The 26,051-nt window shown below is 41.6% G+C and overlaps 1 protein-coding gene across 3 annotated transcripts in view; it reads right to left on the bottom strand.

Annotated features, from left to right (window-relative positions):
- dlgap1b (discs, large (Drosophila) homolog-associated protein 1b) overlaps nt 1-26,051 on the bottom strand; it is a 383,103-nt gene that overhangs the window by 95,364 nt on the left and 261,688 nt on the right. For all 3 annotated transcript variants that reach the window (XM_034168371.1, XM_034168376.1, XM_034168383.1), the window contains exons 4-6: nt 20,605-20,819; nt 13,074-13,251; nt 1,174-1,429 (exon numbers count right to left, since the gene is read on the bottom strand). In XM_034168371.1, the coding sequence (XP_034024262.1) occupies nt 1,174-1,429; nt 13,074-13,251; nt 20,605-20,819 (649 nt within the window). The remainder of the gene's footprint in view (nt 1-1,173; nt 1,430-13,073; nt 13,252-20,604; nt 20,820-26,051) is intronic.

Below are 26,051 nucleotides of genomic sequence, written 5' to 3'. Positions count from 1 at the left end.
ATCCACATAAAGCGTCCTTTTTAAAAAAATCCAAAACAGTGTCTAAACGTGAAGAAAAGTCCCTCCCTCTGTACACACAGCTGCACCATGAGAGCTCCTATCCCACACTGAGCCTTGGCGATTAAATTACAGCCACAAAGAAATAAAATAAAATAATGTTGAAATTAATCAGTTTTGTTTTTGTGTCAAGTGGACAAGTCACTGTAACATCCAAAGTGAACCTGAACTACACTACCCACAATGCTCCTTGCGTCAAGCGGCCAATCGTGTTTGGCACTTAATGATGACATCATCAGCAAGCGACAGACAGCCAGTCTGCTATTTCCATGGTCTGCTAAAAACACAACAGACGGACTAAAATGTTTGATTTTAGGGTTTACAAACGTTTTTGACAGTTAAACTTTACCAGCAAAAAAAAAAAATGTTATCAGACTGAAAGTTATTGGAACTAAATTTATCCGAAGATAATTGGTCCGATGATGGTTTTAAAACTTATCTGAAAAGCTAATCCGATAGCAAAAACATTAGCTTCGATAATTATCTGCTATCGGATTAGCTGAACTGTGCCCAATACTGAGGAAAGGACAGTTTGACTTTATACAGACGCAAAAAAAAATAACCAGTGCACAAATGTAAACTTAAATACTGTTCTCTAAAATTGGAATATTTATCAGTAAAATGTCGCCTGTGATGCTCATGCAAATGATCTATAAGCTCCATCAGGAAGAAATGTATGATTGCAGTGTTTACAAACATTTTGACTGTTAACTTTTATTTTAAAAAATGTTAGCAGTGTTAAAGTTAGCAGAAACAAATTTAGCAGAAGTGAATTAATCCACCAATGGTAACGGTTTACTGAAAATGAAAATGGCCTACCGCTCATGGAATCTGTCCATCATCATATAAGTCCCACCCCCAAATCAGATAAATGGTTGTGGTTGGTCCGGTGGAAATTGGCTGAAAAGACATCAGTTTCTATGTGCGAGCATTTAGAGTAATCTGCAGAGCAAATTTACAATCAGCTCTCAGATTTATCTGCTTCCCAGACTATGATGTAGCCACAGCAGTTTAGAATACATATCTGGTGCACATATGTGACTATACAATGGATTTTGTTCATTTACACAAGTTCATTTGTGCATGCGGCTGCCTCGGTTGTGTGGTCCCACCGACCTGTGCTGCTCTGAATGGTTCTGACGGTGGTGGCGGTCCTCGGGGGGGAGCCAGGCCTCCTGTTGCCCATGGTGACGCCTTCCTCCTCCTCTTCCTGTGAGCAGCCTTTCTCTATGGCACGCACGTAGCTGTGGCTCCGCATGCGGAAGCAGCCCGGCATGGGCAGGTCTAGGGCGTCCACCGCCTTCGACTCCATCTCACTGAACACCGACTCGCACACCGCTTCGATCTGCCCGTTCACCTCCACCTCACTCACCTGCAGAAAGCGCGACACAGAGATGTACAGCAAAAAAGCAAAGTGCATGTGCACCTGGCTGCAGCCACAAATAAAAATGCATAGGTGAGCACAAGCACCCAAGACAAAGGCAATGTACCAGAACGGCAAAATCCAGGGCAGCATCTTCAAAATCTTTTCCACTGCTAAAGGCAACAAATAAACAAATATACAGCTGCAAATGAAGAGGGTTTTCTCATAATTTTAACAGTCATGGGCACAGCTAATCTAAAACCTAGCAAAGCTAATTGCTAAAACATTTAGCTGGAGCTACCGCTAACTTTAATGACATGAATTCATGCTTTGCCCTTTTTTTTGTATCTAAAACCCTAGAAAAAAGAGAGTGGAAATTTTAATATGTTGCAGCATAAACATGAAAGTTCTCAAAAAGGTTTAGCATGCCAAGATTAGATGATGATTAAGATGGACACAGATAATTAAATCAACAAATGAAATAAAACTAATTTCCGTTTAATATACAGTTTTTTTTTCCACAGTACAGAAACTATTAAGTAAGACTGCTTGATTAATTGCTAGTTGATGGCTCCATCTGCTATAAAATCCCTAGATTACACACGCCTTGGTTTAATGATTATCTATATGATCTCAAGCACGTGTATGAGTCTTGAGCGCAGATGGTGTAGCTTGAAACTGGAAGATTTTCATCTTGCATGGCTATTCTGGAATATATAAGCATGTGTTACTGGCTGCTAACAGAGCTTACTACTCTGACTTAATTAGCAAAAACAAGCATAATTCAAGGTTCCTGTTTGACACAAGGGCAACCACCTGAAGAATGTTTGATCATACTCCTGCTGCCCTCCACTGGCTTCCTGTCCAATGTGAGTTCACATATTTAAGGTTTTGTTATTAACATACAAAATCCTTCATGGACTAGTGCCTCCCTATCTGGCTGATCTATCCATCCATCCATCCATTTTCTTCCGCTTTATCCGGAGTCGGGTCGCGGGGGCAGCAGCTCAGGCAAAGCCGCCCAGACCTCCCGATCCACACACACCTCCAGCCCCAAGGCGTTCCCAAGCCAGCTGAGACATGTAGTCCCTCCAGCGTGTCCTGGGTCTTCCCCGGGGCCTCCTCCCAGTGGGACGTGCCCGGAACACCTCTCCAGCGAGGCGTCCAGGGGGCATTCGGAAAAGATGCCCGAGCCACCTCAACTGACTCCTTTCGATGTGGAGGAGCAGCGGCTCGACTCCGAGCTCCTCCCGAGTGACCGAGCTCCTCACCCTATCTCTAAGGGAGCGCCCAGCCACCCTGCAGAGGAAACTCATCTCGGCCGCTTGTATTCACGATCTTGTTCTTTCGGTCATGAGCCAAATCTCATGACCATAGGTGAGGATCGGAATGTAGATCGATCGGTAAATCGAGAGCTTTGCCCCCCTACTCAGCTCTCTCTTCACCACGACGGTCCGATACAGCGACCGCATCACTGCAGATGCTGCACTGGCTGATCTAATTAAACCTTACGTACCGTCTCCTGAGCTGCATTCTCAGGACATATGGATTATTGTGTTCAAAAGGTTAAAAAGAAGTCAGCAGGCCAAAGAGCTTTTTCTTATCATGCAGTTGTTCTGTGGATCAGCTTGTCTGCTGAGATAATACAGTCTGATTCTGTTGAGTCATTCAAATCAAAACTAAAGACCCCTTTGGCTATCACTTTTGTGTCACTAGTGCTGGACTGAACTACTTTTCCTTCCATCTGAAATTATGTCACTAATAATGGAGCTGGACTCAGTCTCATCATATCTAAATTCTTGGACTGTTAGTGAAGTAAAGGACTGGTTGCCAGTGATCACATTAGCATCCTGCCTGTTATTCTGTTATTTTGCTGCTGAGAATTAGTGTCTGTGAGTTGTTTGTTCCGCCTGATTGATTTCTGTTCTCTCTCGTTTTTGAGGTGCTGTTGATGAAGTCTACAGGGATGACTGAACTCCAGAAGACAATCCTCCTAAGTGGTCCCCTGCCTGAGCACGTAGTGTTTGGACCAAGATTGGACTCTTGTTAATTTCCATTCATGATGAACTGTAGGTCACACTGCCCCCTGGACTTTATCTCGAGAACTTTCTATGGGGACATTTATATTTGTCTGTCTGTTTGACAATTCTTTGTTGTGTTTTATTCACCTGGTTCTTGTTTTTGTTAAGCCTCATTTCCACCAAGTGGTCTGGGCTGGTACCGTACAGTGTACTGTCGCACGGTCTTACTCCCTCCACATGGAGTCCACACAATGTAATGTAACATTTTTATTTTATTTTGTTTCATTTTTGTCTTGGTGAATCATGCAATTTAATTTCACTGCATGCAGAATTTTAACATAAGTTAATTTTCTTGTTGTGGGACAAAACATTTTCTGGTTCAGGCTGAGAAATGCACCAGGAGCAGACAAAACACAGAGGGACGTCTTTAAAAATGCTCAGTTTCTTTAGCCACCACAGGGAACTACAGTATTTTCAGACGTTGTTTTCCAAAATATGGACGATTTATGTAGATAAGTTTTCGTCAGGCTGTGATTATGAATCCAACTGAAATGATGTAACAGGTAAGATTAAGACTTTATATTTACTCAGTATGTGAATGGTTTTAATATTTGAAACAAAACTGCAGCTGCAGCTAACCTGATTAAACAAGTTAGCCCCTAACCTTTTGTAGCGGTTCATAATTTTGGGACCCCAGCTGAATGGTGCCAACAAAATGGTATGGTACGGGTTGGTTATTTTGGTACCTGTTCATAAATCTGGATGTGGAAACGCACAAAATACCATGCCACACCAATTCGGACCACCTGGGGTATTAGTGTAGCCAAAGCAGTTGGTTACCCCTCTGAGTGTGGTCTGCTTGAGGTTTCTTCTTCAGAAAGACCCGAGGGAGTTTTTCCTTAGCACTGTTGCTTACATACTTGTTCAGGGGGTTGGTAAGGATAGGCCGTACCATTGTAAAGAACCTTGGGGTGACTTATCTTGTGATTTGGTGCTATATAAATAAATAAATAAATAAATAAATAAATAAATAAATATATATATATATATATATATATATATATATATATATATATATATATATATATATATATATATATATATATATATATAAACGCAACACTTTTGGTTTTGCTCCCATTTTGTATGAGATGAACTCAAAGATCTAAAACTTCTTCCACATACACAATATCACCAGTTCCCTCAAATATTGTTCACAAACCAGTCTAAATCTGTGATAGTGAGCACTTCTCCTTTGCTGAGATAATCCATCCCACCTCACAGGTGTGCCATACCAAGATGCTGATTAGACACCATGATTAGTGCACAGGTGTGCCTTAGACTGCCCACAATAAAAGGCCACTCTGAAAGGTGCAGTTTTATCACACAGCACAATGCCACAGATGTCGCAAGATTTGAGGGAGCGTGCAATTGGCATGCTGACAGCAGGAATGTCAACCAGAGCTGTTGCTCGTGTATTGAATGTTCATGTCTCTACCATAAGCCGTCTCCAAAGGCGTTTCAGAGAATTTGGCAGTACATCCAACCAGCCTCACAACCGCAGACCACGTGTAACCACACCAGCCCAGGACCTCCACATCCAGCATGTTCACCTCCAAGATCGTCTCAGACCAGCCACTCGGACAGCTGCTGGAACAATCGGTTTGCATAACCAAAGAATTTCTGCACAAACTGTCAGAAACCGTCTCAGGGAAGCTCATCTGCATGCTCGTCGTCCTCATCGGGGTCTCGACCTGACTCCAGTTCATCGTCGTAACCGACTTGAGTGGGCAAATGCTCACATTCGCTGGCGTTTGGCATGTTGGAGAGGTGTTCTCTTCACGGATGATGCGAAGGAGATGTGTTGCACTGCATGAGGCAAATGGTGGTCACACCAGATACTGACTGGTATCCCCCCCAATAAAACAAAACTGCACCTTTCAGAGTGGCCTTTTATTGTGGGCAGTCTAAGGCACACCTGTGCACTAATCATGGTGTCTAATCAGCATCTTGATATGGCACACCTGTGAGGTGGGATGGATTATCTCAGCAAAGGAGAAGTGCTCACTATCACAGATTTCGACTGGTTTGTGAACAATATTTGAGGGAAATGGTGATATTGTGTATGTGGAAAAAGTTTTAGATCTTTGAGTTCATCTCATACAAAATGGGAGCAAAACCAAAAGTGTTGCGTTTATATTTTTGTTGAGTATATATATATATATATATATATATATATATATATATATATATATATATATATATATATATATATATATATATATATATATACATATATATATATATATATACATACATATATATATATATCAAATTGAACTGAAACAAACAATAAAAATAAATAAAAATATATAATAAAAATGCACATTGAAAATAATTTTAATAATGTAGTTAATACATTCACTTTGGTGTGACCTTCCAGCTCCTCCACATCTCATTGTTTTCACTGGATTAGTGTATAAGCTCCAACAGGAATAAATATGTATGATTTTAGGTGTTACAAATGTTTTTGACAATTAAACTTTATTTAAAAATATATTACACAAATTTAAAGTTAGCAGAACAAAATTAAGTGGAAGGTAATTGGCCCACCAGTGGAAAAAGCCATTCCAGGAATGAAAAAGTTATGAGCTGATCAGCTGAACTGTGCCCACCACTGAATTTCACATATGTAAATTCACCCTACTTGGGGAAAAATGATGAAACAAATACTTCTCTGGCTGTAGAAAAGAACACAATGAACCTCATAACTAAAGTTTTTTTTTCTTTTTCTTAAAACATCACAGAATAGCTGAGCTGCTGTTCAGTTGAAAGGAATCAGATAACACACTTTGTCCTTGGCTGACTCACAGTCATTCCACTTAATTTGGACAAAAATTGAATCATAACTCTTTGAGTCTTTCTGTTTGGACTTGGACAGACACAGGATAAAAAAAAAATACACCTGTATGCACTGTGCATGGGTGTAAAAAGGGAAGAAGGGTATACAGTGCAGTACAGCCTCAATTCAAAATGGAGTAAATTCATTTTTTTCCTATAAAATTCTAGTCACAACACCCTGTAATGATAACACGAAAAACGTTTTTTTTAATTATTTTTGCAAATGTGTTAATAATAATAATAATAATAATAACAATAATAATAATATAACAAAGAAATCACATGTACATAAGGCTCACAGCCTTTGCTCAAAACTTTGTTGATATACAGTTGTATGCAAAAGTTTGGGTGCCCCTGATAATTTTCAGGATTTTCCTTTATAAATCATTGGTTGTCTGGATCAGAAATTTCAGTTAAATACGAGGTCTGTCCAAAAAGTATCAGATCTTTTTATTTTTTTCAAAAACCATATGGATTTGAATCATGTGTGCTTGCATGAGCCAAGCTTGAACCTTCATGCACATGCGTGATTTTTTTCACGCCCGTCGGTTGCATCATTCGCCTGTGAGCAGGCTTTGTGTGAGCAGTGGTCCTCTCCTCTCATTGGATTTTCATTGCAAGGTGGAACGATTTGGAGCTTTGCTGCATCAAATTTTTCCAGAAACTGTGAGAGACAGCCAGGTGGAAACCATTCGGAAGATTCAGACGGCTTTCGGTGATGATCCTATGGGCATCACACAGATTAAGGAGTGTTACAACTGGTTTAAAGACGGCGCACAATGGTGGAGGGCGCACCGCTCTCCGAGCGGCCATCGACAGGCTGAAACGACCAGATCATTTCCAAAGTGAACACTGTGTTGATCCGGGACGTCGTCTGACTACCAGAGAAATTGCAGAAGAGGTGGACATCAGCACTTTTTCGGCACATTCCACTGTTACAGGAGATTTTGTAATGAAAGACGTGCGGAAGTTGGAAGTCTCACAGGACATATTGTGACATGTCCAGCTCTTACACAATTCCTCGGATACTTACTCGACTGAAAAGCCACCGAAAGCCGTTTGAATCTTCTGAATGGTTTCCACCTGGCTGTCTCTCACAGTTTCTGGAAAAATTTGATTCAGCGCTGCTCCAATCGTTCAGACATTTTCCTCGCAATGAAAATCCAACGAGGGGGGAGGACCAGTGCTCACTCAAAGCCTACTCACAGGCGAATGACGCAACCGACAGGCATGAAAAAACTCACGCATGCACACGAAGGTTCAAGGTTGGCTCATGCAAGCACACGTGATTCAAATCCATAAGGTTTTTGAAAAAAATAAAAAGGTCTGATACTTTTTGGACAGACCTTGTATATCATATAGCAGACGAACACACTAATATTTGAGAAGTGAAATGAAGTTACTAGTATTTACAGAAAGTGTGCAATAATTATTTAAACAAAATTGGACAGGTGCGTAAATTTGGGCACTCATGTCATTTTATTGATTTGAAAACATTTAGCACTAATTATTGGAACACAAAATTGGTTTGGTAAGTTAACTGACCCTTGACCTCCTTACACAGGTGAATCCAATCATGAGAAAAGTGTATTTAAAGTGGCCATGTGCAAATGTTTCCCCTCTTTGCATCTCTTCTAATGAGTGGCAACAGAGGAGCCTCTAAACAACTCTCAAATGACCTGAAAACAAAGACTGTTCAACATCATGGTTTAGAAGAAGGATACAAAAAGCTATCTCAGAGATTTCAGCAATCAGTTTCCACTGTGAAGAACATGAGGAAATGGAAGACCGCAGGCACAGTACTAGTTAAGGCCTGAAGTGGCAGGCCAAGAAAAATCTCAGATAAACTGAAGCGAAGGATGGTGAGAACAGTCATAGTCAACCCACAGACCTGCTCCAAAGACCTACAACATGATCTTGCTGCAGATAGTGTCTCTGTGCATCGTTCAACTATACAGCGCACTTTGCACAAGGAGATGCTGTAATGCAGAGGAAGCCTTTTCTGCGTACATGCCACAATCAGAGTTGCTTGAGGTATGCTAAAGCACATTTGGACAAGCCAGCTTCATTTTGGAATAAGGTGTTGTGGACTGATGAAACTAAAATTGAGTTATTTGGACATAACAAGGGGCGGTATGCATGGCTGAAAAAGAACACAGCATTCCAAGAAAAACACTTGCTAACTACAGTAAAATTTGGAGGTGGTTCCATCATGTTGTGGGGCTGTGTGGCCAGTGCAGGTACTGGGAATCTTGTTAAAATTGAGGGTGTAAAGTTGACGACTGTAAACGCTGCTCAAAATCTACTAAGGCATTCATGCAGAGGAACAAGTACAACATTCTGGAATGGCCATCTCAGTCCCCAGACCTGAATATTATTGAAAATCTGTGGTGTGATTTTAAGCTGGCTGTCCATGCTTGGTAACCAACAAACCTGAGATGTTTTGTAAAGAAGAATGGTCCAAAATACCTTCAAACAGAATCTAGACTCTCAATGGAAACTATAGGAAGTGTTTAGAGGCTGTTATTTGTGCAAAAGGAGGATCTACTAAATATTGATGTATTTTTTTCTGTTGGGGTTCCCAAATTTATGCATCTGTCTAATTTTGTTTAAAGAATTATTGCACACTTTCTGAAATTCCTATAAACTTCATTTCACTTCTCAAATGTGACTGTGTTTGTCTGCTATATGATATATTTAACTGAAATTGTTGATCCAAACAACCAATGGTTTATAAAATAAAATCATGAAAATTATCACAGGTGCCCAAACTTTTGCATACAACTGTATCTTTGGCAGAAGTCTTCTTGAATATGATGCCACAAGCTTGGTGCACATAGCTATGGGCAATTTTGCCCATTCCTCTGTGCAGCACCGCTCAAGCTCCATCACGTTGGATAGGAAGCACCTGTGCACAGCCATTTTCAGATCGCCCCAGAGATGTTGAATTGGATTCAGGTCTGGGCTCTGGCTGGGCCACTCAAGGACATTCACAGAGTTGCTTGGTTTCCTCCACACATTACACCTGGCATTCACGACAAAGAGTTCAACCCTTGCTTCATCAGACCAAAGAAATTTGTTTTTCATGGTCTGAGAGTCCTTCAGGTGCCTTTTGGCAAACTCCAGGTGGGCTGCCATGTGCCATGTGACTTTTGTCTGGCCACTCATACAGGCCTGATTTGTGGAATGCCGCAGAGATGATTGTCCTTCTGGACAACATTCTGGACAGCATTCTCCACAGAAGAATGCTGGAGCTCTCACTGAGTGACCATCGGGTTCTTAATCACCTCCCTGACTAAGCCCCTTCTCCCCCGATCGCTCAGTTTAGACAGGCGCCCATCTCTAGGAAGAGTCGTGGTGGATCTGAGCTTCTTCTATTTATGGATGATGGAGGCCACTGTGCTCATTGGGACCTTCAAAGCAGCAGAAATGTTTTGTACCCTTCCCCAGATTTGTGCCTTGAGACAATCCTGTCTCGGAGGTCTACAGACAATTCCTTTGACTTCATGCTTGGTTTGTGCTCTGACATGCACTGTCAACTGTGGTACCTTATATGTAGACAGGTGTGTGCCTTTACAAACCATATCTAATGAACTAAATTTAAGTGGTACAAACATCTCAAGGATGATCAGTGGAACCAGGATGCACCTGCGCTCTGGCAAAGGCTGTCAACACTTATGGACATGTGATTGCTTTGTTTCCTTATTTTTAATAAATTAGCAAAAATCTTTTTTCACATTTTCATTATGGGGTATGGTGCGTAGAATTTCAGGGAAAAAAAAATGAATTTCATCCATTCTGGAATAAGACTATAACATAAAAAATGTGTAAAAAGTGCAGTGCTGTGAATACTTTCTGGATGAACTGAAGGATCAAATGTCAAAATTGAGAAGTGTCACTGCAACAACCATTGCAAGTTTATACTGAATTAGTCAGTCTCTGATTCACTCCAGAGACGCTGCACCTGTTTTCTTCAGCATAGTTTCTATGGATGTCAGGTCGTATGTCAAACTCCTCTGGGCCTGTTCTGCTGTGGGACATGAAGTGACATCTCAAGAGATCATCCTTCAGGCCGCGAGGCAAAGTGTTGCCGCCGGGCTTTGGATGGGACTACATATCCTACGTTACCTCGAGCAAAATGATAAGCTAAGCTTCCTTGTCACTCCATATAATGCAGAATATGAAGCCACACTCCAAATCTGAAAAGACTATCATCTTGCAGCGCTATCCTGCTGAGTGTTTCTCATCCAGTTCTTCAATATGTTCATTAGATGTCGAATTATTTGGAACAAATCCCCATTTCAAGGCTCAAACGCGTACGCCTGGCTTCTAATTTTTGTTTTTCCCTATCTATAATATAATAGGTGTCAAATAGGACATTTTTAGCCTGCTGCTGTGCTTCACACAGTATGTTTAGACAGAAGGAACACATTAGGGGTCTCATGCATGCCACCTTGTTTAATTATCCAATCTGAACAGTCCTGTGATCATATGGGCTCCAGAAAGAAGCAAGTAGACCAACACTACTTGGGAGTTTGAGATTTTCCACATAATTCAAACTTTTCTGATGGGTGACCTGATTGTTAAATCTGGCTTCAGGATGGATGGGTGAGATTTCGACCCGCTGCACAAACTTAGTGGTTATACTGACAAAGAAAAAGGGCATAAGGGTCAACAACAGGAGGGTACTGACCGAGTGGCAACCTCCGGTGATGAAAAATAAACCCAACAAGGAAGAGTCAAAACCTGCACTTCCTTGAATGGCCCCTTGAGCATGCCTCCAAAAGTGAGTCAGTCCCTACAGAATTCCATGTTAAAATGTCCAACGTTATAGTAGAAATAAAGTGGTTTCTGCTTGATAAAAAGAAAAAGAAAAATTAACACAAACAAAAAACAAAACAAAAACAAAAACAAAGACAGGTTTGGTCTCTAATGTCTTAACTGTCAGGGTGTGTGGTGGCTTGGCACAGAAAATAGTTGGAGGCAAATGCAGACTCACAGACATGATTGGTTGGGATGAATAAAAGGCTTTATCTGATAAACTGGCAGGAGATTCAGTACACAGGAATTCAGATTAAGAGGCAGAGGTATCAGGCAAGGAGGTCACATACGTGGCGTCGAGGAGTACAGCAGGCAAAAACAGAGGCGGAGTCCAAAAACAAACAGAGTTCAGGGCTACGGCGAGGCGGAGGTCGGAGCAAACAAGCAAGGTAAAAAACTACAGTGCAAACAGGACATGAACAAAAGGCTGGAAAGTGAACTAAGTCAACAATTGGGTGAGGGACTGTGAGACTGTGAGGGTTTAAATACTGGTGGACTAATCAGGGCGTGAAATGAGGAACAGGTGTGCAGAAGGTTCTGGAAGGGGCATGGCTGACAAACACTAAAGCAGGTGCAAGATTGTGAAGGGAAACAAAAGCAAAGCAAACAGGACCAAGAGAACTAAGTGACAGAAAAAACTAACAGTGAAAACGCGACATGCTCACGACAAACAATAATAACAAAATAACATGAGCAAAACAAAAGGGGCAAAACTAAGAAATAACGTGATGAGTCAAAAAAGAAGAAAACTAATGATTATAACCAAAACTAGAATGGAACTGATACTGGCTGAAACATAAAAGTGAATACAATAAAACATGGCAAAACAAACTATTGGTTAAACAGAGAATAAATGATGAACAGAAAACAAAACCAGAGACTACAGAATAATGCAATTAATAACCGAACACTCCCAGACAATAAGACTTAAGATAAATAAGAAATAAAACTAGAGAACGTATAATCACAAACAGAAGACCACAAATAAGTGAATGATGACAAAAATAAATGATAGCCAAAGAATGAAACCTGTGACTAAAGCATAACACATTGAAAAGCAATAAACAAAACCAAACTGAGACTTAAATGTCAAAATAAAACATATGAACAATAAAACCGGAAATCCACACTTGGGAATTAAGCAGTGAACCCAGACATAAACCCTGAGTTCAGTTGTTATTGTCAGGCAGAACCTGACAATAACAACTGAACGAGTGTGGCTTTTAATATCACTCATCAGTTTAAGCTGTTTTAAGTCATCGAGTTCTAAATACTTAGAGACCTGATTGCTTTGAGGAACATCTAGTGTGCCGGGTTGAGGGCCCCAAGAGCAGAGACAGCTAACTCCTGAAAACTCAAATACATGTGTTTGTCCTTTCTGAGGAACTTATTACAAAAATCTGAGATAATATGGTTTGCGGTGTAGTTAATTGGATTAACACACCATCTAAGAAGTCTGTACACCAGTATTTCTGTTGAGTAATTTTTTTGTATTAAACCATATGCCAGCACTCTCAGCATTAATTAGCAGTTATTAATACGTTGGTGATGTTAGCTGCACTGATGGTGTCATGATTACTGATGGTATGCTGGTAATACTTTTTAATACCCGCCCCCAGGACACCCATTACAACCACCACCTAGTCTGAAAAATACACCTTAATCATACAGCCTGCAAGTCTTAGCTAGTTTGATAAAGTCAAGATAGATGGGAGTTTTTGGGCTTCATCAGTCACACCCAGGTCACACCAGTCTTGCCCACTCTCCACCCCGTTACTCATTTATGGGCTGGGCTGGAAATTAGGCAGAGTCAGGCACTACTAAGATGACATCCAAAACCAGCTTTAAACCCACTCTTCAGAAAACCTACAGGTGACGTCAGGGAAGGTTTTTCTATAAGCACCACTAACCTGGCTAATGGTGCTCATGGCTCTCATGTAGCTTTCGTTTCGCGAGCGGAATTTTGGCGAGGCCAGCAGCCCTGCTGGGTCCAAGCTGTCCAGACTCCTATTGATGGAAACCTCACTCACTGCCCGCAGATAGCTGTGACTCCGGATCTGCAGCTTGGGCGAGTGCTCTGCTGAAATCCTGGCGGAACGACAGAGAGAAAATAAAAGAATGAAAGAGTCAGAGTGGGCAAAAGGAGTTCGGAATAAGAAACAAAGTGGAGGCAGGAAAGAAAAAAAAAGAGAGAACAGCAAGTGAGATAAAGCAAAGAAAAGTGAATTGGAGAAGAACCTGCAGATACAGATCAATCCACAGTTGCTTCAGGAGACTCCTTATCTAATCAACAAGGGAAGGGAGGAACACTTACAGTAGCTTCATTAGTCTTTTCTCGAAGCAGCCTGTAAGCAACACTTGGATCCACGTTTCAGGAGGAAACTCGGAAATTATTTTGTGATATAGTCCATGTAGAGACTCGCAAAAACAGAAGAAGGCCAATTTAACATTTAAAACACGTTAAAGAATAAAGTGTCTAATTAGCTCTCACCTGCCCGATTGTTCAGTGTACTTCATGTACGTGTGAGTGCAAATAAGTGTGTTGTTCATGTAGTACTTGAGCATAATCTCACAATTCAATAATCATGGGAAAAAAGAAAAATAAAAGAGTAAGAATGAATACGAGCCAGAACAAGAAGCCTATTGTCAAGGAAACTGAGAGGCGAGTAGAGTAACACACACAAATTCATACTTCATCATACACACATTCCTCCGACTCTCTGTTTCCGGGTCAGATCTCCTTTAAGTATGCATTTTCTTTTAACAAAATAAAGCAAGTAAATTGGATGCAGGAGTTGAAGGCATCGTGCCAAGCCCTTTCCTTTTCTTAATGAATAATTTAATGTTAAGGCTGAAGGATAGTTAACATGAAAGCAACTCTTTACCTTTTTTATTCTGCTGACTTGTCATTAATACGGTAAAAAAAACTACACACTTCAGCAGTCAGGTTTTTCAATTACTTTTAGTTGCTCAAAAAACAAACAAACAAACAAACAATAGGGCCCACACAGCAGCAGTGTCTGATTTGTATTTCCTTAATTTGTTTTGGATGGATTGATGCCATGCAACATACCATCCATCAAACCAAGGAACTGCCCCATGTCCTGGATAGCAACCACCCAGAAAGACAACCCGGTATCCCCCACTTCTCAAAAGTATTCCTCCATCTGCTCCAGCCAGCTGAAGCTCGGCCATCACCTTGGTCTTTCACAGTTGCCTGCGGTACTCAACATTGTGGCAACAGCATGCTGGATCATGCATAGATAAACGCTCCACAAGGTCCACATGTCGTAGCTGATGCTCCCTCACAATGGATGTGATACTCATTATCTGAGTCTCCTTAAGCAATGTTTGGTTGGTAAAAAGTAATTCTAGTGGTACCCAAGGATCCACAGTAGAGATCTAGGGAGGTGGTGGCGTAATGGTTTGCACACTGGACTGGGATGCCAGCGATCCGGGTTCGCTTCCCGATTGCAGCCACGCTCCCAACTGGCACTCTTAACAACAGCGCTGGGGAGGAGTGAGAGACACGTGCCATGGGCACTTTTGGAAACAAGCTTTGCGCTTTTGTTGGCTACCCACGTTAAAGATGATCCTCTTCTTCTTCTAGCACCAAAGACATCCAGTCATTGCCTTAGGTCCGTGCTTAGTGCTAAAGTCTCACAGCTATATAGGAAGACAGGAAGCACCAGGACTCTAAAGACTTGGCTCTTCATTCTCCTGGAAAGATATCAGCACCATCAAACACCTCTGTCCGATGGCCACATGGTTTCATGAGCTCCTCCCACGCATCTCTCAACCTCAAAGGCAGAGTGCAGAAAGACATGAATTTCACTGCTGAGACAAGTGAATGTCTCTACAGTTTTCACTTTTACCACATACAAATACACTTCTGGCAGTCAACTCCAGGAAGTCATGGAATGCCTGGATCTTAATCTTGATCTTGTGGGGAGGTGATGGTCTAGTGGTTAAGCATTGGGCTTAAGTTGTCCTGAAGGCACTCCTTTGATATCTTGGCTGTGTGTTTAGGGTCACTGTCCTGCTGAAAGCTGAACCATCCCCCCAGTCTGAGGTCAAGAGTGCGCTGGAGCAGGTTTTCATCCAGGATGTCTCTGTACATTGCTGCATTCATCTTTCCTTCAATCCTGACTAGTCTCCCAGTTCCTGTCACTGAAAAACATCCCCACAGCATGATGCTGCCTCCACCATGCTTCACTGTAGTGATGGTGCCTGGTTTCCGCTAAACATGACTCCTGGCATTCATGCCAAAGAGTTCAATCTTTGTCTCATCAGACACGAGAATTTTGTTTCTCATGGACTGAGAGTCCTTCAGATGCCTTTTGGCAAACTCCAGGTGGGCTGCCATGTGTCTTTTACTAAGGACTGACTTCTGTCTGGCCACTCTACCATACAGGCCTGATTGGTGGATTGCTGCAGAGATTGTTGTCCTTCTGAAACTTTCCACAGAGGAATGCTGGAGCTCTGACAGAGTGACCATTGTGTTCTTGGTCACCTCCCTGAGGGCCCTTCTCCCTCAATCGCTCAGTTTAGATGGGCGACCAGCTCTAGGAAGAGTCCTGCTGGATCCGACCTTCTTCTGTTTACAGATGATAGAGGCCACTGTGCTCATTGGGACCTTCAAAGCAGCAGAAATGTTTCTGTTAACTTCTCCAGATTTGTGCCTCGAGACCATCCTGTCTTGGAGGTCTGCATACAATTCCTTTGACTTCATGCTTGGTTTGTGCACTGACATCCACCATCAACTGTGGGACCTTATATGTAGACAAGTGTGTGCCTTTCCAAATCAGGTTCAATCAATGCTCAAAAATGAGCTCAGGATGTACCTGAGCTCATTTTTGAGCTTCATGGCAAAGGCTGTAAATACTTATATACATGTGATTTCTTAGATTTTTTATAAACTTGCAAAAAAAAAAAAAAAAAAAAAAACTTTTTCACATTGCCATTATGGGGTATTGTGTCTAGAATTTTGAGGAAAAAATGAATTTAACCCATTTTGGAATAAGGTTGTAACATAACAAAATGTGGAAAAAGTGAAAAACTGTGTATGTACTGCACGTCTATTCTGTCCAGATCTCAGTCTTATTTAATCAGGCTTTTTTTTAGGTATAATCAGCAGCTGTCTTTGTGCTGTCATACACTGTGCAGTAAATCGACAGTAAATCTGCAGTATTTTTTTTTTTTTTTTGTAAAAGTGAGATTTGTATATCCATTGTTGATTAGATTATTTAAATATGAAAATGCACATCAAACAACATTTTAAGAACATCTCACTGTGTGGTATGCACAGAAATATGAAGTTGAAGAAGACTCTGTCATTATCCTTCTTCACTTCCCTGCGGGGCCTGATTATACGCAGAGAGAAAGATGTCTTGATAGCATCCTGAATGTCAGATGTATCTGTAATGAGTGCCACCTGAGGGGGGAGCTCACCTTGTCCCGGGGTTCCTCTCTGTCAGATTAATAAACATGCATGTTCCTCTCTTACATTCACCCATCAAATATGTCTAAACCGGTCTTCTGGTTTTTGCACCACTGCAATCTGAGTTTTATTCATTTGTCTCCTTCCTCCTTCCTCTAAGTTTATCGCCTCATTTTTTTCTTGCGCCTTTGTTTCTTTATCTTTCACTTCTTTTGCCCTTCCCTTCTTCCTTCCTTTTCCCACTTTGCCTTCCTCTTATTTGCTGTGTGAATGATGACTGTTGCTGGTGGGGATGCGGCGATGAAAAGAGAGATGAGATTACAGTGAGCCTATTATTCAGGGCGCTTGTTCTTGGTGAAACAAAAAATAAACACGATAATATCTAGACCGGAAAAAAGAAAAAAAAAATCAATTCAGGGCAAAAAGAACGACTGCTGTTCGTGAATAATGGAAACAAGAAGTGAAGTGATTTTCACCCCCCTGCCCTGACTCTGCTTTTCTGCTGGGATTAACCTCGCCCATTTGTGCTTTAATTTAGGGAGCTACATGCTTTAGTGAAGATAAATGCAAGTGTTGGTTGACTGTATTTGAATGTCAAAACTCTCAAGAGCACTTCTTCAAAATACTGACAAAACAGGCTTTCAAACATGGAACAATCGAACTGATGATTTAATTACTGCATCATGTAATGCAGACTTGTGGCAGCTCACAAAAGCACAGCGTGAAAACCAGATATCAGATGTTCTCGCCTCAGTCTCCATCTCCAGCACTGCAGTTTGGTTTGTTCCACTGAGTTCCTTCAGATGATGATGGTGTTCCCCGAGCCAAAATCAAGTCATTAGGAGATTCCAAGCTGCGCCTCTTTCACTAACATAAGACTCCGTGTTTGTGTGTTAGCAGAAACACTGGTGTTCTTCTCATCTCTGTGTATTACACAGTAAATGATTCACAGCTCATCACTGCGGTCCTAAACGGTCCCACAGTTCCTCAGCTGTGCTGCTTCATTAAAGGAAAAGAAAACCCACTGCTAAAATACAGCTGGGAAGATGGACTGTGCTATAAACTAATGACTGATGTGTATCAATGAAAATAAGGAGCTCTTACAACTAAAATATCCGCCTCCAAAAGTCGGCATTTAAGCAGAAGTTGTCAATTTTCTAAATGCCGCCACTGACACAATTTTAACCAAACAGAAAAAAAAACCCTGGCGCTGCTGTGATGTAGCGTGAGCACAGAAAGCTACAGATGGTGAACACACTCTAATGTAAAAGTCCTCTCACCCTCTCTCTCTTTCTCTTTCTCCCTCTCTCTCTCTCTCCCTCGCGTGCCATGTTCCTGCTGAGCAAACACAAGGCTTTCAACTGTAAAATAAACTGTAAAATAAACTACATTTCTAAATGTATCATCAGCAGCATTCACGGGAGAAACTTTGGGTAAATAATGAAGGATTTTGGTGGTGGTTTTCCCATTCAGCGGAGAGAAAGTGAATCTCTGTTCGGCTGTCCTCCTCAGCTGTGCGTTTCACAGCCTCGGGATGTTGAAGTGGCTGATTTTCAGTAACAGTTCATTTTTCAGAAAATTTGTGCTCTGTGGCACAGACCATCTGAACCTGAGAGCAGGGCAGGAATTTGCCATTACCGGTGGATTGAAACTTGTCTCTGTTGCAGTGCGCGGAAGAAACAGCTCGTCTTCAGCACAGAAACTTCCCACCCCCCCCTCCTCTCCTCCAATTCAGCAGTAAACAGCAGAGAGCAGAGGGCAGGCAGCATGATGGAGGTTTCACAGACGTGGTTTCTCTCCAGTATCGGAAAATCCCGCAGTTTGAATCGGGAAATTCCAATCCGCTAATTACTTCAGTATGGGAACCTGATACAGATCCGGGATGTTGATTGTCGCTTATGTGCTTTGCCTCTTCTATACTGAAGGGCGACAATGGCGGAGTTGTGAACCTCTGTTCCCATGTGACGTCACACATTGCTGTTATAGCAGCCAGCATGGCCGCCTGCTGGTGGCTTTAGGCCAGCCATACAAAAACGCTCTTAATTTTAACATAAATGATCACACATGCCTACAACTTTTCATATGGGGTCTCAATATCATATTTGGCCAACCCAATTGTAAATTATCAGTGGGTTTTCGTTTCCTTTAAGAAGCTTGCTTTGAAGGTTGGTGTAGTCAGCGTTGGACACCAAAATGTATGTTTGGATTGAATAAGACATTACCAAAATAACTGGACATTGAGCCATCATGAATTTTCAGTATGTCACCCAACTTGTGTCACAGCAGTTTTGTTATCATCAAGTATTATGATATTCTGGACATACTAAGTTTAATTTATTTAGTCGGCATAGTTCTGTCACTTTTTTCACATCATGACACTGACGAATTTAAGAAAACAACCAGTGGTGGGCACAGTTCCGCTAATCCACTAACTGCTAATTAACAAAGCTAACATTTTCGTTAGCGGATTAGGTTTTCAGCTAACTTTGAAAACCACCAGCGAACCAGTTAGCTTCTGCTAACTTTCAGTCCACTAGCATTTTTTTTTTTCTGGTAATGTGAGTAAATTTAACAGTCAAGAACATTTGTAAACCCTAAAGTCATACGTTACTTCCTGTTTATGAATGCAGAGAGCTAGCTAACACTTTTGGTTCACAGATCAAAGCACATAAGCTCTGGTAAGAAGACAAGAAGTTACACTGTGGACAAAACCAGTATGTAAGCAGCTCAAAAGTAAGTATTTTTATTTATTTATTTTTCAGGCATTTGTTTTGTGTTTGTGATCGCCTTTGAATGTACCCAGCAGCCCCTGCGGCACTTAAACTCGAAACTGGCTTATCAGTAGCCGACAGTGTAATCTGATGTGGCCACAACTGAGTCAATATTAAAAGTTAGCAGTTAGCGGTAACTTCTGCTAAATGTTTTAGCGGTTTATCGGTTTAGCGTTATAAAAGTTAACTTTCAGCTAGTGGTTTGATGGTTATCAAAGCTAACTTTTCGGTTAGCTGTGCCCAGCACTGCTAACAACGTATTTTGTTTTAATTTCAATAACTGCTTAAACACATTAACAGTTTCATTTCAGATCATCACACTCAGCACTTAACGATCATATTATACACAGTATCTACTTAACTCTCAGGAGTCACTGAACAACAATGAAGAAATCTAGAACAGTTACTCTCTGGCATTTAGCTTAACTATAGTTAAATAGAATAAACACTTGGATTGACTTAAAATATTTGTGTTTGCCATTCTCAAAATAGGTTGACAAGTGATGTACTTTGGGCTGGTGGTGAAGCGGTTAAGTGTGCTTGTTTCCAGTGCAGAAAGTTTCTGGTTCAAGTCCCACCCCTGCCCATATAAAATGGAACTGTGTCAGGAAAGGCATCCCAGTGTAAAACTTGAGCCAAATCAACATTCAGATCCTGTGGTCAAGCTTATTAAAAAGTAAGTTAATGCAACTAAAAAAGATAATGCAACCTACTGCGAAAGATCTTTAAGTTTTTCAACTTCAGGAAGCATGCAGTTATATAAGTTGCACTGGACTATAAGTTGCAGGACATATACTCTGGAAAATATGGTACATTCACTGCATGCACTCACAAATATACCATATTGTTCCAAATACAGATCTAGAACAGTAAGTGGCACAAATAAGTGTGAAACAAATGTGCTGCAGAGAGTTGAAAAGAGAGACCCTCAAAAGTTGGGCACCCTAGGTTATAATGCAAACGCTCAAATGCAGCAGTCATGGCACAACTCTCAAGCACCCAAGAAAATTGGTGCAAGAGTGTCAGAAAAATAAATAAATAAATGAGGGGTTATCAAAAAAAGGTTTTTATTTGCATTACTTTTAAATAAAACAGTTTCTTCAGAAAGTCTTTTCCCCAAATATGTTTTGATAAAGGGAGGTTTTGTTATAATCAGGGTTGTCTTATATTTGGAACATTATGGTAATATGCAGGGACAACTATACAGTACCTGAACATCTACATACTCACTTCAGCGTGGTCATCTCAGTGAGTGACGGCTGTGTGGCCTTTAAGTAACTTGCTCGCCGTGCTTGCACCTTGGGCGAGGGTTTGGGACTGCAGTCTGATTCACCACTGTCTTCCTCTGCCATGGCCTTGATGTAACTTCCACTGCGCATCCTCCGGCAGGGGATCTCATCATCCTTCCCCAGTGGAGAGAAACTGCCCCAGTCATCCTGAGGCACCTGAGGAGAAGGAGGAGAGAGGGCAAAGAGAACAAGTTACCATTAATAGTTCTGAGATCATGTGGAACAATCTGCACATGCATACATAATTTCCTGCCAGAGGCTGCATTTTGTCTATCCCGGGGATTTTTCTAGAAAAATGTAGTAAGAGGATGATTGCTATGATGAGGGAGCAGAGCGACCAAGCGAGCAGTCTAACAAATGCCAAATCTGAGTGTTTTTAAACTATTGCACAGTCTATCTACCATGATTGGAATGTTTTTGGAGTTATTATAATGTTTCTCAGACAATTTGTCATGTGGTGTTGATGTGATATTTTCTCAGGGAAAATATAGTTTATAATAAAAACTCCAGATTTGTAATTTTTTAAAATCTATTTTAAGAGCCACAACTTGAGCCAGTTTCATAATTTTCTTATATTTCATGTCATTTGATGTTATATATTAGTCATAAATAATATTTAAAATGTTAAAAATGCATTCATATTGGATGGATATAGCATTTGCTGCTGTGTAAAAAAAATCTACATTTATAAGGCAGCTTTAATCTGTGAGCAGGAGAGAGCAAACCGTGAGACAGAGAGTAAATGGAAACTGTTTTTTTTTCATTACAGTGGTCCCTCGCTATAACGCGGTTCACTTTTCGCGGCCTCGCAGTTTCACTGATTTTTTTTTAGTGCAATTTTGCATGCTTTTTTTTTTTTTTTAACATTGGGTTCTGCATCCTTATCAGGCGGGCTGGTCGCAGCACCGGTCGTCATCACCGCGACTGCTCTCACTGCCTCCGATGCGCTTACTGAGTCTGCTGGCTCGGTAAATGCGGCAGCGGGCCACTCACACCGCCCCCCTGTCTGCTGTGCGGAGCTGCGCCAAATCTGGCATCAGGTCCAGAGACTACGCTCGCTGTTTTGATACGGATGTTGACCGCAGCCGCAGAGCTTTGTGGCCACCGAGAGAGGACTTGGATTCTTTGCAGGTCCCGCATCCGTACCTCCAGAGGCAGTGAGCGAGGGAGAGTTCTGCGTGTGTCTGTTTATAATCTTCTCGCCCAGAAGAAAAAAGAGAGTGTTTACACAGGAGAGAAAAGTGAGAAAATGTTAATGCCTGTTTGAGAAAAGTGTATAAAGTGTGTAGTGAGGGGTTTTACAGCCTTAAAACAACTATAATAATTGCAAAAAATCGCGGGTTATTTTTAGAACGCAACTCCCGCGATAAACGGGGGCCACTGTATACATTTTTGAATTGGATTACAGCTCTTACTGTTAGTGTTGGATACATTTACTCTGCAGAACTGTTTTCTTTTACATTGTCATAAAGCATCACTATGTACAGATCAAACATCATCATAGGCAACATCTGTATTTGGGGAACATTCCTTTTGTGAAATGTTACACCAGTTCATATAAAATGTCAACTTTGTAATAAATTGGTCATGTTATCTGTATGCTTTGTCTTTCATGTTCCTAGATTGGAAAAAAACAGTCATGCAAACAAATTCCATTTATTTTTCCAGACATTCCAGACAGAATGATGCAGGCTGCCACTCGAGTTCTCCTTCAGTCTATGTGCACACACAGTTCAGTGACTCCGTCTCCTGCAGAAAGCAGGAAACAGGGACAGAAGTAACGCGCTGACTAGCAGTCACTTTTTCAATGTTTTGAATAGGTTTTTAATCATTAAGGATAAGAAATTTTTTAACACCCCTTGTAGCATAAGTGCATGGCACTTGGGGCTTAATTGGCATTTCTGTAAGAGGGTGCACGCAGAGAGTAAGGGGGTGCAGCACCCCTGTTACACTGTCTAGAAATTAGGCATGCACTAATCAGTGTGCATCTGCTCAAACTCTGAGTTGGATCACAAGATTAGTATCAGCGGTTACACCAATCTGGGGAATCGCATCGGCGTGACCCCTGTTTGAAGGGAAGTACGCATGAAAGTTCATGGACTTGATTTTTGTTTAAAAAAAACATAGCGTCACCTGTTTATTCCCGTTTGCTCTCATCACCTTTCTAATGTAGGTGGGGGGATTAAATAAAAAGGAAGCAAAGCTCACAGCCTTAACCTGAAAAGAAGAGTGTCAAAGACTCCAGACATGGAGCGAAAAGAAAACAAAGAGGGTTTTGTTCAGAGGAAGCACTGCTGCCATGACGCAAGTGGCTGCTAGGGCACTGGCTCTGAAGTGAAAGAAATTAGATATGTGCGAGAGAATCATTCAAAAGACTGGTGTGTATCCAGGAAACCAGGCTGTCCTTGATGTCAGAGTAAGTACAAACAGCATTAATGTTTTGTCAAAGCATGAACATGCGGCGACATCAAAAGATTCCCACTGAGATGAAACAAAAAGCGTCACAAATAAAGACATGATTAATAAATCTGACATTTCTGAAGGTGTGTCCATGAGATGACACGAGCACATTTAAAATGTTCTAACTGAATCCTGCAAAAGTGCATGAAATTTTAAGATGTGCACACATATGAAGGATGGACTAACTTGACAGGATTATCTGCTTGAAAGCCATTTTCTACCCCAAGAAAAAAGAGGAACTTTTTTTGAAAGCTGAGGAAAAATGTGGCAACACCGCAGTGTTAACATCCTGTCGTGATGTGCATGCTGCATTTCCCAGGCTGTTAAAATGCAAAGCCACATGGAACTGTTTCTCTGATTTTTTTTAAAGCTCCTTCCCTGTTGGCTTCTGCTTTTCTACCTTTTTACTGGATCCACTCACACCCTTTCTCCTTGAGATTATTTCCCCTCTTGGTCCCTTGCCTGCAGTGCGTGCGTACACACACACACACACACACACACACACACACACACACACACACACACACACACACACACACACACACACACACACACACACACACACACACACACACACACAAACAAAAGCCCATTCTCTGCAGCACTTTCTTTTCCTTCTCTTTACATCTGTCACTGGGCTTAGATTTGCAGTTTAGGGGTGGTGACAAAGTGGTTAGTACCCCCACCCCTGCCACATTTCTCCATGTAATATGGAGTTGCGTCAGAAAGGGCATCCGGCATAAAAGTTGTGCCAATTCAACATGCAGATCCACCTTGGAATTGCTGTGGCGACCCCGAGTGAAAACAAGGGAGCAGCCGAAGGGACTTACTTTTACCAGTGTGAGGGAATGTGTGTGCGATCTGAAACTCTTTTATCCTGTGCAGAGTAGGAAGACGTGGGACATGCTGGCATGCACGTCTCCATATGTGTGGAGCAAATGATGAGAACAAGTGTGACCGCTGGGTTTGGTCTTGCATGTTGCACAACCCAGTCTCACACCAGCCCATGATGGCATTAGGAAAAGTAGTAGAGAAGCTTGAATCTTCGACTGAACTGGGTTGCTTGAGGTGAGGACGTTTCGCTTCTAATTGCAGAAGCTTCCTCAGCTAAATTTCTTGCTCTGGTAGTCTGACTTCTGTCTTGACTCTGAATCAAGCTTCTCTACTATGGAAACCACCTGGACAACTGAGAGCCTTCACAGAAACATTACTAAAAGTACATTAATCTATTGGTTCGTGACTGGGGCATGAAAATGGGGTGCTTTCGTGATGGAGGCACAAAATGTGGGGAGATGGGGGTGTGGGAGGGTTAGGGTTAGGAGAGGGGAGACACTTGTGCTATGGTTATAGTTAGAGTTAGGAGAAGGGGGAGGATAATAAATAGCAAAATAAAAAACTGTGTCACGAAAATGGGGCGCTTTTTGTGATGGGGCACAAAAAAGCATGAGACTGGACTGGTGTGTTTTTTGTGTGTTAAATCTACAGTGTGTGCAGTTCAGTTTGTTAGCAGAAATGGAATATAGCATTCATAACCATCTGTTCATCAGCATATAGTTACCTGAGATGATGAGGAGGAGACCTTCGTATCTATATAAGGATGGATCCCTTCAAGGATCCCAAAACGGACACACTTAGCCCGCATGTTCATATAGTTTCATGGGTGCCAGCGTCTTTTTTTCCATGTGCTCTAAATGACAATGAGAGCTTGTGGCCACATGTAGCCACCTTCAGAAAAATAAAAGACAAATGCAGTGTCTGATTTCAGAGCGGATCACTTTGTTTTGTGTGTCAGTTCCGTATGCTTTTAATTTGAAAATCTTCCAGAAAGACTGGCATGATGTCACTGCAGTGCCATTTCAGGCATCTGCCCTTTTGAGGTTTCAAATCTCACAAAATCTCAGCGAGGTGGCTTTCACCACGAGATGTTAACCACATTGAGAAACGCACCGAGATGCTCTGATAACGCTGCAATTTGACCACTGCATAGGGACAATGGGATCAACACTGCAACATAAAACTCTTTGTCTATTGTGCCTATAACTCTCGTGAATATATTATGTAGGTTTTTAGACATTATTATTGTGTGTTTTATGTAAACATGCGAAAATCGCAAGTTATTTCTCCGTTATTTTCAATGGGAATTGCCATGAGCTGCGATTACTTCCTGTTCTTGTCATTCTGGGGGAAATTAAAGTTTGCTCTCTTCACTCCCTGATTATTGTCCTTTACAACACTGTTTGTGCTGTTTGTTCCAGAGCAATATGCACAAATAACAGGCTGAAGGTGGCAGACACAGAATATTTGGAATATTTGTTTTAGCAAGTGTTCAGGGGTCTCATGCATGCAGTCTCTTACAAATGTTATGATGGCTGGTTTACTGACTGGATTTCTTCAATCATTTATTCTAATTATGATTTGAATGTAAAATAACACCCACAAAACCAAAGTTTCAGTCCAATGGTGCTGTTAATTTTGGAGTGCTGTCTTTTCTCATGAACAATGAAGAAGGTGTGCCCAAGTTTTCAAATTTGTTCCAGACAATTTCTTGGAGCCATTGTTGGATGCATCAGGGATGACAGAGAGGAGGAGTACAGGAGCTGAGTGAAGGACTTTGCTGCCTGGTGCCACACAAACCATCTACAACTCAACACCTCAAAGACAAAGGAGCTGGGCATTGTCTTTTGGAAGTCTGGCCCAAGACCGCAGCAAACTGGCCTGGACAACCCACACCAACCACCTCTATAGGAAGGGATGGAGCAGACTGTACTTTCTGAGGAGGCTTCAGTCATTTAACATCTGCAGGAAACTCCTGTGGATGTTCTACCAGTCCATAGTAGCCAGTGTCCTCTTTTACACTGTGGTGTGCTGGGGGGGGGGGGGGCAGCACATCCAAGAAGGACATGTCCAGGCTGGACAAGCTGATCAGCA

The sequence above is a fragment of the Thalassophryne amazonica genome, chromosome 1 (assembly GCF_902500255.1).
Source record: "Thalassophryne amazonica chromosome 1, fThaAma1.1, whole genome shotgun sequence".
NCBI lineage: Eukaryota > Metazoa > Chordata > Actinopteri > Batrachoidiformes > Batrachoididae > Thalassophryne > Thalassophryne amazonica.
Note: the sequence above shows the minus strand (reverse complement) of the source record. Positions and strands in the feature narration are given on the sequence as shown.